The following is a 12341-nucleotide window of genomic DNA, read 5'->3' on the forward strand; positions in this document are numbered from 1 at the left end:
GGTTTTCAAACCTGATGATTGCTTGTGTTGCAATCGAAACGTCGTGATACTTTTATTGTTTTATTTTTTATTATTTTCCTTCTACGTGACTTTACCGAAAAACAAGAATGTTAATTCTATATTTATTTAAAGTTGCGCATTTTGATGTAACGTCACATTTCTCACCCCCCCCCCCCCGGTCACACATCGTCACAAATGTCTGACCCCCCTCCCCCCCTCGGTGCGTGACGTCATTTATGGACGGTCCCTAACAGGTTGTTATCGGCCGTTGTGTGACTACGTGATCAGTAGGGGATCGTGCATCAGCAAAACACAGTTACCGTAGAAACGTTGGAGCATATAGGACCTGAACTAATCCACACTGACACCAGCGCTGGTGAAGTATGGTCGAATAACTCCCACGGATCTGCGACGTCGTGGGGAGGCACTCATCCAGCAGTAGAGTGGCTAGACATGTTCGTGCATCGTGTTGTGAACTTGTAAAGCTGTGGATTTTTTTTTACATATTTGAGAAATTTGACTTGCTTATATTAGCGTGCAGCTAATGGCAAAGAAATGTAAACTGACGGTGCAATCTGTTTGTCGTTGTAAACTTAGAAAACAAATGAGTACAGGATAGGATAAACAAACATTGGCTAAAACGCCTCTTGAAATAAACAACAACGCCGTCAAATTGCCACGGCCCCTGGCACGTCCATTCTCAACCAATTCAGGCGATTCCATTTAGTTGTAGGGGTGTTGGTTGTTAAAAACGAATTTATATTCAAATAAAACAACATTACAAGTCGCTGAACATGTACACCTTGAGATTCTAATAACTACATGTATATACAGTTGGTTGTATAAGTCAGGTAAAATTATTACATATTTTAAAAAAATACAATTGGATGTTCTTCCCCCCTCATTTCTCATTCCCGAATGGAGGCTCCCATCATCTGGGAAGCGCGGGTCCACGTGTCCTCGTACAGTGCGGCTTGCTGGGGTCATCCCCCTGCGTGCCTGGCTGGGCTCCTAGGAGCTCTGAGGATCAGTCTCGTGGGTCCACGGTCGAGAGCTCTCGTCTCAAGCCCTGGGGCCAAGTTTCGGGCTTTTAATCCGTCGATCAGAGACCGGGTTCCAGGTTCTGCAAGGTGGGTGGGGGGGGGTCGTTGGCATCCCGTGGCCGCAATGGAACTCACCGACCGAGGCCTCCCCGCCTTTGAGGAGCCGAGCAAAGAGGCCAAGACCCACTTCAAGCTCTGCCGCTTCATCATGGAAGCAGGTGCTGTATTGTACTCGAGCGGGCATGGCCCACCAATGTATCGGCGATACAAAGACCCCCATGATAACTCACTCACATGGTGCCAAACCCATGTGGACAGGGCCTGCGTGTGTAACTGGCCCTGCCTTAATCACACAAGCGTACGCAAACTCAATTGGGGGAAGGGATAAGAGTGAGATAAATTTAAACTCGAAGCACAATCCATTTTTTAAAATCGTCCTTCCAATCGTAACAATATTATTCTGCCAGGCTTTTGACTTTGGACCTGTTATTTCCAAAGTGTTATTTTTAAAAGACTGTCCGGGCAAGTGCTATTAACGAGTAGCGCCTATGAAGGCCAACACCACGCCAGGCCGCCTTTATCTCCCCAGTGGCGATGGTTTATACACAACACCGGGTACACGTGCTCATTTGAGGCTGCATCGACTTAGGGGAGGCCCGTGACCGGTTCAGACAATTGTCACTGGTGTTGGCCGTGAGCGGGAATCGAACTCGTGTCGCCGGGGTTTCGTAGTTGCTAACCTTTGCACTACCGCAATTAGGCCGCGTGGAATGGCCACGATATCGGAAGCGAAGCTAATAAGGTGTGAGCCTGTCACCGCGAGAGAGCAACCCGCTCGTAGTGACAGATGCGGTTGAGCGCACTAACAATTGGACGCAAAGCAGCGCTGTCAGGTCGGAAATGCTCCCCTACAGTGCGCGATGAGTGCTACTAAACACATTCCTGAGGAGGAGGGAGCTGGTAGGAACGTTGGGTTGCTCGGTCAATGGCCAGGATCAACGGCGGCGTGGTGTATTCCGCAAATATGGCCGACTGTGAGGGCGAGCACAAGCCGGCGTGGGTAGGTTAAACGTTGAGTTTTATAAGGGCACCACGGGGTGACCAGCCCCTCCCCACCCAGCCCCACCCCCCACCCAGCCCCACCTGCAGTGTTGGTGGGGATTGAACACTTATGGATGTTATAAATCAGCCGGGCTGGTAGGGATTCACAAACTTGACTTCTTTTGCAAGGGGTGTAAAAGTCACCGCAATGGCACAGCGACCATGCGGCAGTTTCACTTAAAATTGTGTTGATGAGCGGTGTGCTCTGCACGTACGTTCGGCTCAGAACTTGTAGTGCATTGCCTCGAATGTCACTCGGCTTCAATTGAGCACTTTGCCCCCAGCTGACCCTGCAACCAACCGCTCTGCTCGCAGGCGTGAAGCTGGGCATGCGCTCGGTGCCCCTGGCCACGGCATGCACCCTCTACCACGCCTTCTTCTCCGAGGTCAGCCTGGACGACTACGACCCGCACCTGGTGGCCGCCTCCTGCCTCTACCTGGCGGGCAAGGCTGAGGAGCAGCATGTGCGCCTCCGCGACATCATCAACGTGGTGCACAGGTGGCGAGAGCGGCCCTCGTTCACCCGCGCCACGGCGGTTGCCTTCCAGCTTCATTCGTTCTTCTCGCGTCCCCATCGCGCCAACTTAGTCGCACCTCCGATTAGCACGGCTGGCTACCTTCAACACACATACACGCGTACATAGTCGCACCTCCTGGTTTTGACGTTCCTCCTCGAAGACACTGGTGTGACCGTTCGCCGCGTCACATTAACAATGGGCTGATGCTGCAGCGCGTCTTTATGAATGCAAAGTTAAACGCGCAAGCCACAGTAGCAATTGTGACCACGCAACACAAACTATGGACCTTATATAGCAAACCACCGTACTGCAGTCCGCGCTGCTTCAACGGAGGAATAGCCAAACTACACGAGCTCTCTCCTGAAGGCCTCTCGTCATGGCTAGCAGGCCTCACGACGTTGGCATTTAGCTGCTGAACGTATTGCCTCTCCACCCCCCTGTGCACGGTCAGCCTTCCAGCTGTTCCACTGAGTCTTCCTCAATGGGTTTTTGGTGATTTAAAAACATATAAATCGTTAGTCAGTGGAGGGTGACGAAGGGCCATTTCCTGAAATGTGACTGTCATGTGTTTTTTTCTTCTTTTAAGGGCACAGTTTTATTGATTAATGTTTTTTGTTATTAATTGTGCTTGTGCACTGCTGCCAATGCAGCATCGCCAAATAAATTATTTAATGTTGTGATTTCGGACAATTTGCTGGCCCTTTGCTTTCTAACCTTACCCCACACTTCCAATGCACTAACCATTACTATGCTAGTTTGTGGATTATGTAAAGTGGTGACATTTTAATAGATTTACACCTCTGTATTTCAATCTGTTGCTTTTAATTAGTATAAAATCTGACCGGATTTGTTGTTACATTTTCCATTATTGCTGATTGGTTGGTGCTGAATATATGCACGTGTCTTTGCACTGACAGGCATCTGAACCCTGACAAAGAGCTGCTGCAGTTGTCAAAGGAGTTCTGGGAGCTGAGGGACAGCCTGGTGCAGTGCGAGCTCCTCATCCTACGAGTGCTCAAATTTCAGATCTCCTTCACACACCCGCACAAGGTAAATTGTCACCTTTACTGTAGTCATGATCTACCCTATGATAAATAAAGGCGTCCCCAAGAAAGGCATCACCATCTAGCTCCCGCACGTGAGCTTGTTTTATCGCTTCACTTCCGTGGCGGACGTGTTCTTGGGTATAAGGATGTCTACCACAGGCATACTCATTGGTTCTTTCGGTAAAGTCACGTAGGTATAAAATAAAATAAATCACGACGTTTTGGGCGCAACACAAGCGTCCGTCATCAGGTGCGAAAGCATGATCTGCTGTTGAGGCAGACTGTGACTTTACCGAAAGAACAAAAGAGTATGGATTCCTGCAGTCACGAAAGCTTCAAATCAAGATACCACAGGCCTCTTGCCTTCTCGTGACAAATCCAGTGCATTGTGAAAGCTATCACATTTCTTGGATGCTCAACCAGGCAGGACACATGGTGAGATGATAGCCCCTCCCTCCATGAGCACCACAGAGCGAATGTCCAGGATACTGCTCATATGGCCCACCCACTCCTCTTTAAACCATGCCCACTACTCATTTAGCCCAAACGAATACAAAACATCGCAAATGCTTTGGTGGGATACCAGGATAACTTTTCGGAACTGGGAAACATCCCTGTCAAACAACCAGGGACGTTTGGTAGATGTATACGCACCACCCCACACCAGTACGAGTAGAGCAAGTTTTCACTACTTCCCACCGCAGTACTTGCTGTACTACCTGACATCGCTGCGCAACTGGATGGGCACGTGGGCGTGGGAGCGGGCGGGCCCCCTTGCCGAGACGGCCTGGGCCCTGCTGAGCGACAGTTACCTCCGCGGCGGGGCCATCCTGCGGCACCGCGCGCAGCACGTCGCCGCCGCTGCCCTCTACCTGGCGCTTGAGTGCCGTGGAACAGAGGTTCCGGGCAACCGCGAAGCTCGCACCTCCTGGTGGCAGGTGTGTACCTCCCGATTAGCTGGTTACGTATGGTGCGAAATAAGTTCTACACACAGTCTGTTATCCTATAATGCGGTAGTTGTGTTCCTGAAGAACACCGTGTTATGGAAAAATCGGGTTGGAATATATAATGTATAATATAGGGAAAAAGCACAGTCACGATAACACGTGAGATGCGTACGCAGGCGTGTGGGTAGCATCTAAAAGGATCCAGCAGCATCCCGCCTTGTATGATGCAATGCCGAGGCAGCGGTGCAACCGCTTAATCTTTCTCACGCGACTTAGCTCTGTTCACCCAATCGCGTTATATCCAATTCACATCCGGTATATAAAAAAAAATTTTCTCTAATACGTTCATCGCATTGTATCCAATTTTCATTATGAAAACATGCGTTATAGAACAGACTGTAGATATTACTGCATCATCATCTTGTGACGTGTGTTGGGGTAAAGTGTGGGTATGGCCCACCTCTTTCTTCCATGACATCTGGCCAGCATGGACGAGTAGGCTCAAATACCGCGTAGATGGGCTTTAAAGGTCTCCCTCTTGTGGTATCCCCATTCACGCCAGTAGTGGTGCGAGCAAGCAATGGCAATTGCAAGACTGCACCATTGCATTTTTTATGTTTTATCATAATCATCCATGATCTGGCCACTCGCTCTATAAGCGCCTCCCCAAACCGTCGCTGTCTTGCATGGTCTTGAGATGCAGCGATCCTTCAAGCGAATTTAATCCATTCATCTCCGTGATGGACGTCCTCTTGAGCTTGTTCCACGTTTGGCTCTCACTGTGTCGTGAGTCTCAGCCTTTGGCTGTCGTCCATACTCGTAATATATCTTTCCCAAACCCACTTGACTTCACAGTCAAGAAATATGATCTCATGCGTTGGTTGGTGAAAGCGGAGACCATAGATGCAGGTGCATAGTAGTACAGTACAATAATGGACTTTGCTGTCCGCTGGCTACCACACAGCCCCCCCCCCCCCGCACACTACATTAGCGCAGTAGAATGATAATGTAAGAACATCAGTATCAGGCAGTGCACCTGGTGACTTTGCATCATGTTGCTCTGAACGCTTGTCTGTGGACAGGCGCTGTGCGAAGAAGACCTTTCCTATGAGGTCCTGAACGAGATCGTGTGTGAACTCATCTCCACCTACGACCTGGACGGCCGCGTGTGACTGCCATGAAATGTGCGATGGAAGAGAAGAAAACCGTCGCTTAAATGACATGGCAATATCGGGACAGTCAATGTGTCGACACAAGGGATTATCCATGCAGTTGATGATTTATAAACTGGAAAAGGTGTGATTGTGACCATAAGATGGGTCTTCCTATTATACCTTGCATATGAAGTGACATCACAGTACTTCTTGCATCTAACTTGCGCAGAGCAACTGTTTATGTGCCATGCCCTTTTTCAAAGATGTCACCAATCATGGCCTTACATTTAGTTCTGTCCATAATATTACTCAAGAACTTTGAATTTAACTAGATTCGAAGCTTTCGTGACTGCAGGAATTACTCTTTGGTTCTTTAGGTAAAGTTATGTAGAAATAAAAAACACATTTCTTTGGAAGAATGTAATCAACCAAGTGGGGTGTTGACTGTTTTGTTGGCCGACTCTGTTGTATTGCATTATATTTCCAAGTTGATTATGTTTGTTTTCTCATTCATTTGTACCTGATAATGGTTGCTTGTGTTGCAATTGAAACTTAATTTTCTTATATTATTTAATTAAATTTATTTCTGCGTGACATTACCAAAAGAACCAAAGAGGAGCATTTAATTAGTTACTCCCAGTTGCATCACATTTATTTCGCCCTTAATTCGCTGTCTTCCCTGTATTTTTGTGGTACCTATAAATTTCACAATTATATTAGGTCTCTTTTCTCATGACGTCCAAGAAATCTATGACTTTCCTCTCTATTTCCATTAATTTTCTTCGTGTACCTGCTAACCGTGATACGTTTGCTACTCACCTTGTCTGTGCGTGACGTTTTGAACAACCGTAACGTTTATAGTAGATATAATGTGTTTTTATTCGCAGATTAAAACTTATTTCACAAGTGATACTCATTTTACATTCACGAGTCTCTGTAATCTGAGCCAGGGATTAAAAACTGTGCCCTGTCCGCTCAGCTACAACGTCTTGTGACATGGGACGGCATCACCTCTGGCCTGACCATATTCCCCACAACTCTGCTGCCTTATGCCGCCCACCTGGAATCGGTTTTGGGCCCCCTAACTCGTAAAATGGCAGCGCTATTTATTCAAGAGTGCTGTCGTTTTCTTGGAGTTGTGATGTTCCACACTATTTGTACATATTTCTTCGACGACTTACGTTGGTGGACTCTCAACGAGCATTTTTCTAATGTTTTGTCCAATGTTGTAAACTTGTATCTGTATCAGATGCAATAAAGCTTACACTCTGGAGCACTGAAGTGTTTCATTCATTTGTTTTCAGTATTCTGCAGTCAGAATACTGAAAGCAATATTTGTGCTTCAGGTATTTTTGTAAAGTAACTTACAGGCTTGTATCAACCTGCTGCTGGATGAAGGCGTCGTCACGCTCTGCCTGCAATGGACATGTTCGACTAATTGTCAGTGCGGGTTGGTGGAGAGAATAGGGCGTGGGCAGCATTGCGAGGAATCGAACTCGGGTCTCCAGGTTCATAGTGCGGTGTTCATCTTTGTGTAATGCGGGCGTAAACGACCTCCCGGAAGTGACGTCATGGGGGGAGGAGTTACGTCACGTGGGGGAGAGGGTAAGGGTCTATAAGGGGGGTAACCGGAAGCAGTCGGGAGTGATCGGGGACTGGGAAAAGTGAGAGGCCACGCAGGGCGAAGGGTGAGAGAGAGTGGCGAGGTCGCCACACACCCGAGCCACGAGGATCGGCACCGTCGGCCAACGGTGACCGACCCCGGGGCAAGAGGAGCAGCGAGGAGGCTGCAGAGAGCAGCGGGTCTGCAAAGGAGGAGTCGGCAGCAGGGGTCTGCACGACGTGACAGCGGCGGGGCTGCTAGGAGGGAGTTTGGGCTACGTGAGCGACAGCAGCCTGGGGCTGCAGAGTGGAGAGTATATAGGGGAGTACCGTGAGGGAAAAGAGATCGAACCCAAATAAAGGACACAGGACAGAGAGAAGCGTCCGAGTCTTTTATTACATTTGTGCCAGCTTTCCATCCCTGCCTCGGTAGGGTTTAGATGGAAAATTTTGCGTGTATAGAACAGTCTTTAGCTACTGTACATTTAAAAAAATTCGTTTCCACCAATTACAACCTCATTTATAAATTGCATTGAGCGCACCATTCCGAGGTTTGACAGGCTCACCACGCCTGCCAGCTACAATACGGAAGTATGGTATCCAGGATGTCAGCGGTGGTATTCGGACCACAAGAAATAACACTGCTAAGCATTAACAATTATCAAAAAAGACACCAATGCCAGATAAACAATGCATCGATGAGAGTTGCATACCTTGGTTTAATTTCAACATGAGGGCATGAACATTCTGATCTATCCAGCTACGACAAGAATTGTAATACTGTACCAATGTGAAATTGCGCATTTCGCCTTTGCGGTTTTCATCGCCCACATGTCACCACCACCAACTAGCAAGGCTTGCCAGCTAATTCAGTCTGAGCCCACTACAGTACAGCATTGGATATCAGGGTGTCTGCCCACATGCCACTGCTACCCAGCGCTGTCAGCTGATAGTCTGAATATAACTAACCGTAGCATAACATGAACCAATATAAATGCATTTAAAACAAATTGGTGATGCTACTGCATTGGCAGTTGTACACAATTGACAATAACACATTCACCAACAATGCATTGGGAGTAAAGACGAATAAATAACAATACAAATGTATGATGCAACGTTTCAGGCAAAACGTCACATTCCAAATTTTTGTACTTTAAGGCCAATGTTATTGTATTATTTAAGTTGACCTATTGCACCGTACGTAGCCGACTTTGCTGATCGGAGGTGACACATTTGTTGAGTTATTTTTTTGCGAGTTGTGATTATGCACCATTACCAACACAGCAACATCACCAAATCAATTTGTCAAATTATAGTACTGGACATATTTCCAATTATTGGCATTGCATTATGTATTGAGATGTTGCTGTCCACGTGCCAACTTTAACGTTGATCGGAATCAGGAGGAATCCGCTGAGCTATAAAGCTCTTTTTCACAGGTGTTGGAGCGGGTAAGAACGTTACGAGGCTTTTTTGAGGGGGGGGGGCTGTACTCAACAGCCGTGCTTATAAGCAAAATTACGTTTAATAAAACATTAAAAAATATATAAAACACGTTTTAATGAAATGTACTATCCGAGCTGCCTCTCCCCCTGCCCCCTTCCCCCATCGCCCCTCCCCTCCTTCCACACCCCCCGCCCCTGGGCGTGGCTCCCCGAGGCTTGCCGTGACGTAAGGGACCGTGGTGATTTACAGGCAACGTCAGTTGAGCGTGGACAATTGGAGCCGTTAAAAAGATTGTTTAAAAATATGTTTAATTTTCAATGATAGAATATAGTGTTGTCATCAGTATGACATAGCTATATGAAGTTTGCAGTCGATAGCACATTGGGAAGTGTGTTCAAGCTCACTTATTAGGTATAGCCCTGTGAGCCATTCGGCTCTTGAATCAGGTGCAACCGCAACACAAAAAATATGAACAAGAAAACATCTTAAAATGACTATGTGACTATGTGCAAATAGAAAATTCAAGAAAAGACTGCAAAATATTTCAGAAAAAGCACCGTACACCAACGCGGTGTGCAAAACTCCCAGTGGGATGCAAGTCAAACAACAACCACAAGACAACTTAGATTAAGGTCATCAGTCTAACTCTGTACTACAACAAACAAACATGGCCAAACCAAAAAACTTTTCGAAAAATCACCAAAATAAAGCCATAAAAGCAATGAAACAGTGACCATAGGAACTGTGACCGAATTTTCACAATAAACGACGTAAACAACATGTACTACCAAACTCTGCAGTGTAAAAATTGAGCAACAAGATTTCTTTCTTAAGGATACAACAGACGAAGTGAGTTAAATAAAAGCGTATAATAATAATAAAAAACACCCCTGCTGGCTGGTTTGAGCTCCCACTAACCCAGCCCGATGATGATGACACCTGCGCATGCGCGATGGGGGGGCAGGCGAGACAGCCTCTAAATCCCTACGGTGGATAAGCGCGGCGCGGGCCCACGTGACCCGCGTCCCAACGCCGGAGCGCAGTGCGGAATGTGAGGCGTGGGGCTTGATGGAGTAGACGCCCTGTGCCCCCGTGTCCACATCAGCTCCTCTGTCCGCTGTCTCCCCGTGTCTCCTGTCTCTCTACCGTGTCTCCATCAACTCGCGTGTCCGCTGTCTGTCTCCCCGTGTCTCCATCAGCTCCCGTGTCCACATCAGCACCTGTGTCCGCTGTCTCCCCGTGTCTCCTGTCTCTCTACCGTGTCTCCATCAGCTCCCGTGTCCACTGTCTGTCTCTCCGTGTCTCCTGCTCCCGTGTCCGCTGTCTTCCCGTGTCTCCTGTCTCTCTACCGTGTATCCATCAACTCCCGTGTCCACTGTCTGTCTCCCCGTGTCTCTCTCGTCTCCAGAGTGGTGTCTCCTGTGCCCCAGTCCTGTATCAATCACCAGACCGTGTCTCCCTATCTGCCCTATCTCGGTTGTTTCTCTTTCCCGTGCCTCTCCATAAGTTTCCCTGTCTTCCCCTCACCTTCTAATCCCTCTGCCCCTAGTCCGTCCCCCCCGTGTCACGCCGTGTCCCCCTCGACATGCCAGGCATGGACAAGCTACCACTGGAGGACGCGCTGGAAGACAGCCCACAGGTGCGCGGACATTGCACATTCCCATGCCGGAGACTTGTACATCCGTGACACCGCTGCTATTGACCTGTGAACTTACAGAGTTGAACTCGATTGTATCGACCGCTGAATTGATGGCTGCGAGACAAAGTCTCAGAGCCTCTGCGCCACTTTGGTTGGGTGTAAATCCAGGTCTGGATTCCACTCAAGACGATCGCCATCATTGGCTTATTGGCATCATCGTTGGTCGTAGCTTCGAGGGTCGATACAATACGTACTGGAACCAATTTTGGAGAAATTCAAGCGTGGTAATTTAGACCGCGGGGCCAATTATGAATACAATTAGGCGCAACTTTGTTGGCTGAAATTACAATGACAAATACGTTCCGATTGCAATTATTACAATGACACTATTACAGTATTCCCCCCCCCCCCAGGCCTGGAGGTAATTCTTTGGATAGACTTGTCCTTTCCATGGGAATGTGGATTGGCCATCACTGAACTTATTTATCCCTCGGTGGTAGCAGAAAGCCCCCCGGAGGTAGGCAACAACCCCTTTGGACCAATGGCAATACAAGAATAGCAATCCACAAATATATTCTAAATACAATACAGTGATATATTACAGATCTCTGTGTGTATACTCTTTGAGTGAACATATATGTATGTTCACATTGCAGCTCCTTTTATAAGCATACATCTTTCTGGACGACGGCCCTTTTTCCGCCTTGTGATTAGTGGGGGTTATTGTGGCCATACTTCACCACGCTGGTCAGTGCGGGTTTGTGAAGACGTGGTAGCTTTGAAATGCAGTGCATTAATGCATTTTGCTTCACTGCCCTCGGCTGGCCCACCACATATCCCACAGAAGAGCCTGTTACAACCGGTTGTGCATAGTGGTCCGCCCATTCATTAAGGGATATCTATCCAGGCTCAACTCGGCTTTGCTTCCAAGCTGTGGGTGACACATCTGTGAATGCTATGCAACGTGTTAGCACACCTCCTGTTGTTACGTTTCTCTCAAACATTTTGGACAGCGGCATAATGTAAAAGGATAAATAATAACATAGCCACTTATGTTGCTTGTGGCCCTTTTCTTACGACGGTCAAGTCAAATTCGTTTTGCCAGGACCATTTTTAAATGCCCTCCACCATACATGTGCGAGTTGGAGTGAGCGAATTGTTCATGAATGTATCGCCAGCGTGCTATTTACGCCGGTCAGCGTTATGCAGTGGCTGAGTGAGTTATTGATTTTGTTGTTTTAATGGGCTGTAACTGTGTAACATGTGTACTTGTAACACATTCCTGCGGAGGGAGCTGGTAGGAACGTTGGGTTGCTCGGTCAATGGCCAGGGTCAACGGCGGCGTGGTGTATTCCGTAAATATGCCCAACTGTGAGGGCGGGCACAAGCCGGCGTGAGTAGGTTAAACGTTGAGTTTTATAAGGGCACCACCCGGTGACCAGCCCCTCCCCACCCAGCCCCACCTACCGTCCCCTCTCCACCCAGCCCCACCCCTCCCATGTTTGGATGCAGGACGGACGGACGGACACAATAATCCCCTGTGGGCTGGTGTAACCAGGAGGTTCCTACCAGTATATTGCCCTCCTGTGTCTTGGTGTGCCAGTCAGATTGTTGAGGGTTCGCAAAAAAGGTTGTGAACTTGAAGCCAGTGGTTTGTGAGACAAAAAAACACTCACTGCAAGTGAAAAAAAATGCACCTTGGCTTTGGTATTTCAAGTGGCACACGTTAAAGGGAAAAACAGTGAGCCACTCGAGTGTTCACACAGATTGCCATGTACATTTGGAATGAGTTTTGGATTTAAAAATATATGATTAAAGAATAATTTGAGATATCTTTCGAAT

General features: G+C 47.7%; 2 protein-coding genes across 2 annotated transcripts in view; both read left to right on the top strand.

Moving 5' to 3' along the window:
• The first annotated feature begins 972 nt into the window (after positions 1-972).
• On the top strand, positions 973-7082 carry CCNQ (cyclin Q). Its single transcript, XM_078610687.1, has 5 exons — positions 973-1261; positions 2460-2643; positions 3580-3712; positions 4413-4646; positions 5738-7082. The coding sequence occupies exons 1-5, from the start codon at positions 1168-1170 to the stop codon at positions 5825-5827; spliced, it is 735 nt and encodes a 244-aa protein (XP_078466813.1). The 5' UTR covers positions 973-1167; the 3' UTR covers positions 5828-7082.
• Positions 7083-9840: 2758 nt separating this feature from the next.
• APPL1 (adaptor protein, phosphotyrosine interacting with PH domain and leucine zipper 1) overlaps positions 9841-12341 on the top strand; it is a 31440-nt gene continuing 28939 nt past the window's right edge. Inside the window, exon 1 of the mRNA XM_078610686.1 lies at positions 9841-10499. Within this exon, the coding sequence (XP_078466812.1) occupies positions 10446-10499 (54 nt within the window). The 5' untranslated portion in view covers positions 9841-10445. The remainder of the gene's footprint in view (positions 10500-12341) is intronic.

This window comes from Lampetra planeri, chromosome 34, assembly GCF_965212315.1.
Source record: "Lampetra planeri chromosome 34, kcLamPlan1.2.h2, whole genome shotgun sequence".
Lineage (NCBI taxonomy): Eukaryota > Metazoa > Chordata > Hyperoartia > Petromyzontiformes > Petromyzontidae > Lampetra > Lampetra planeri.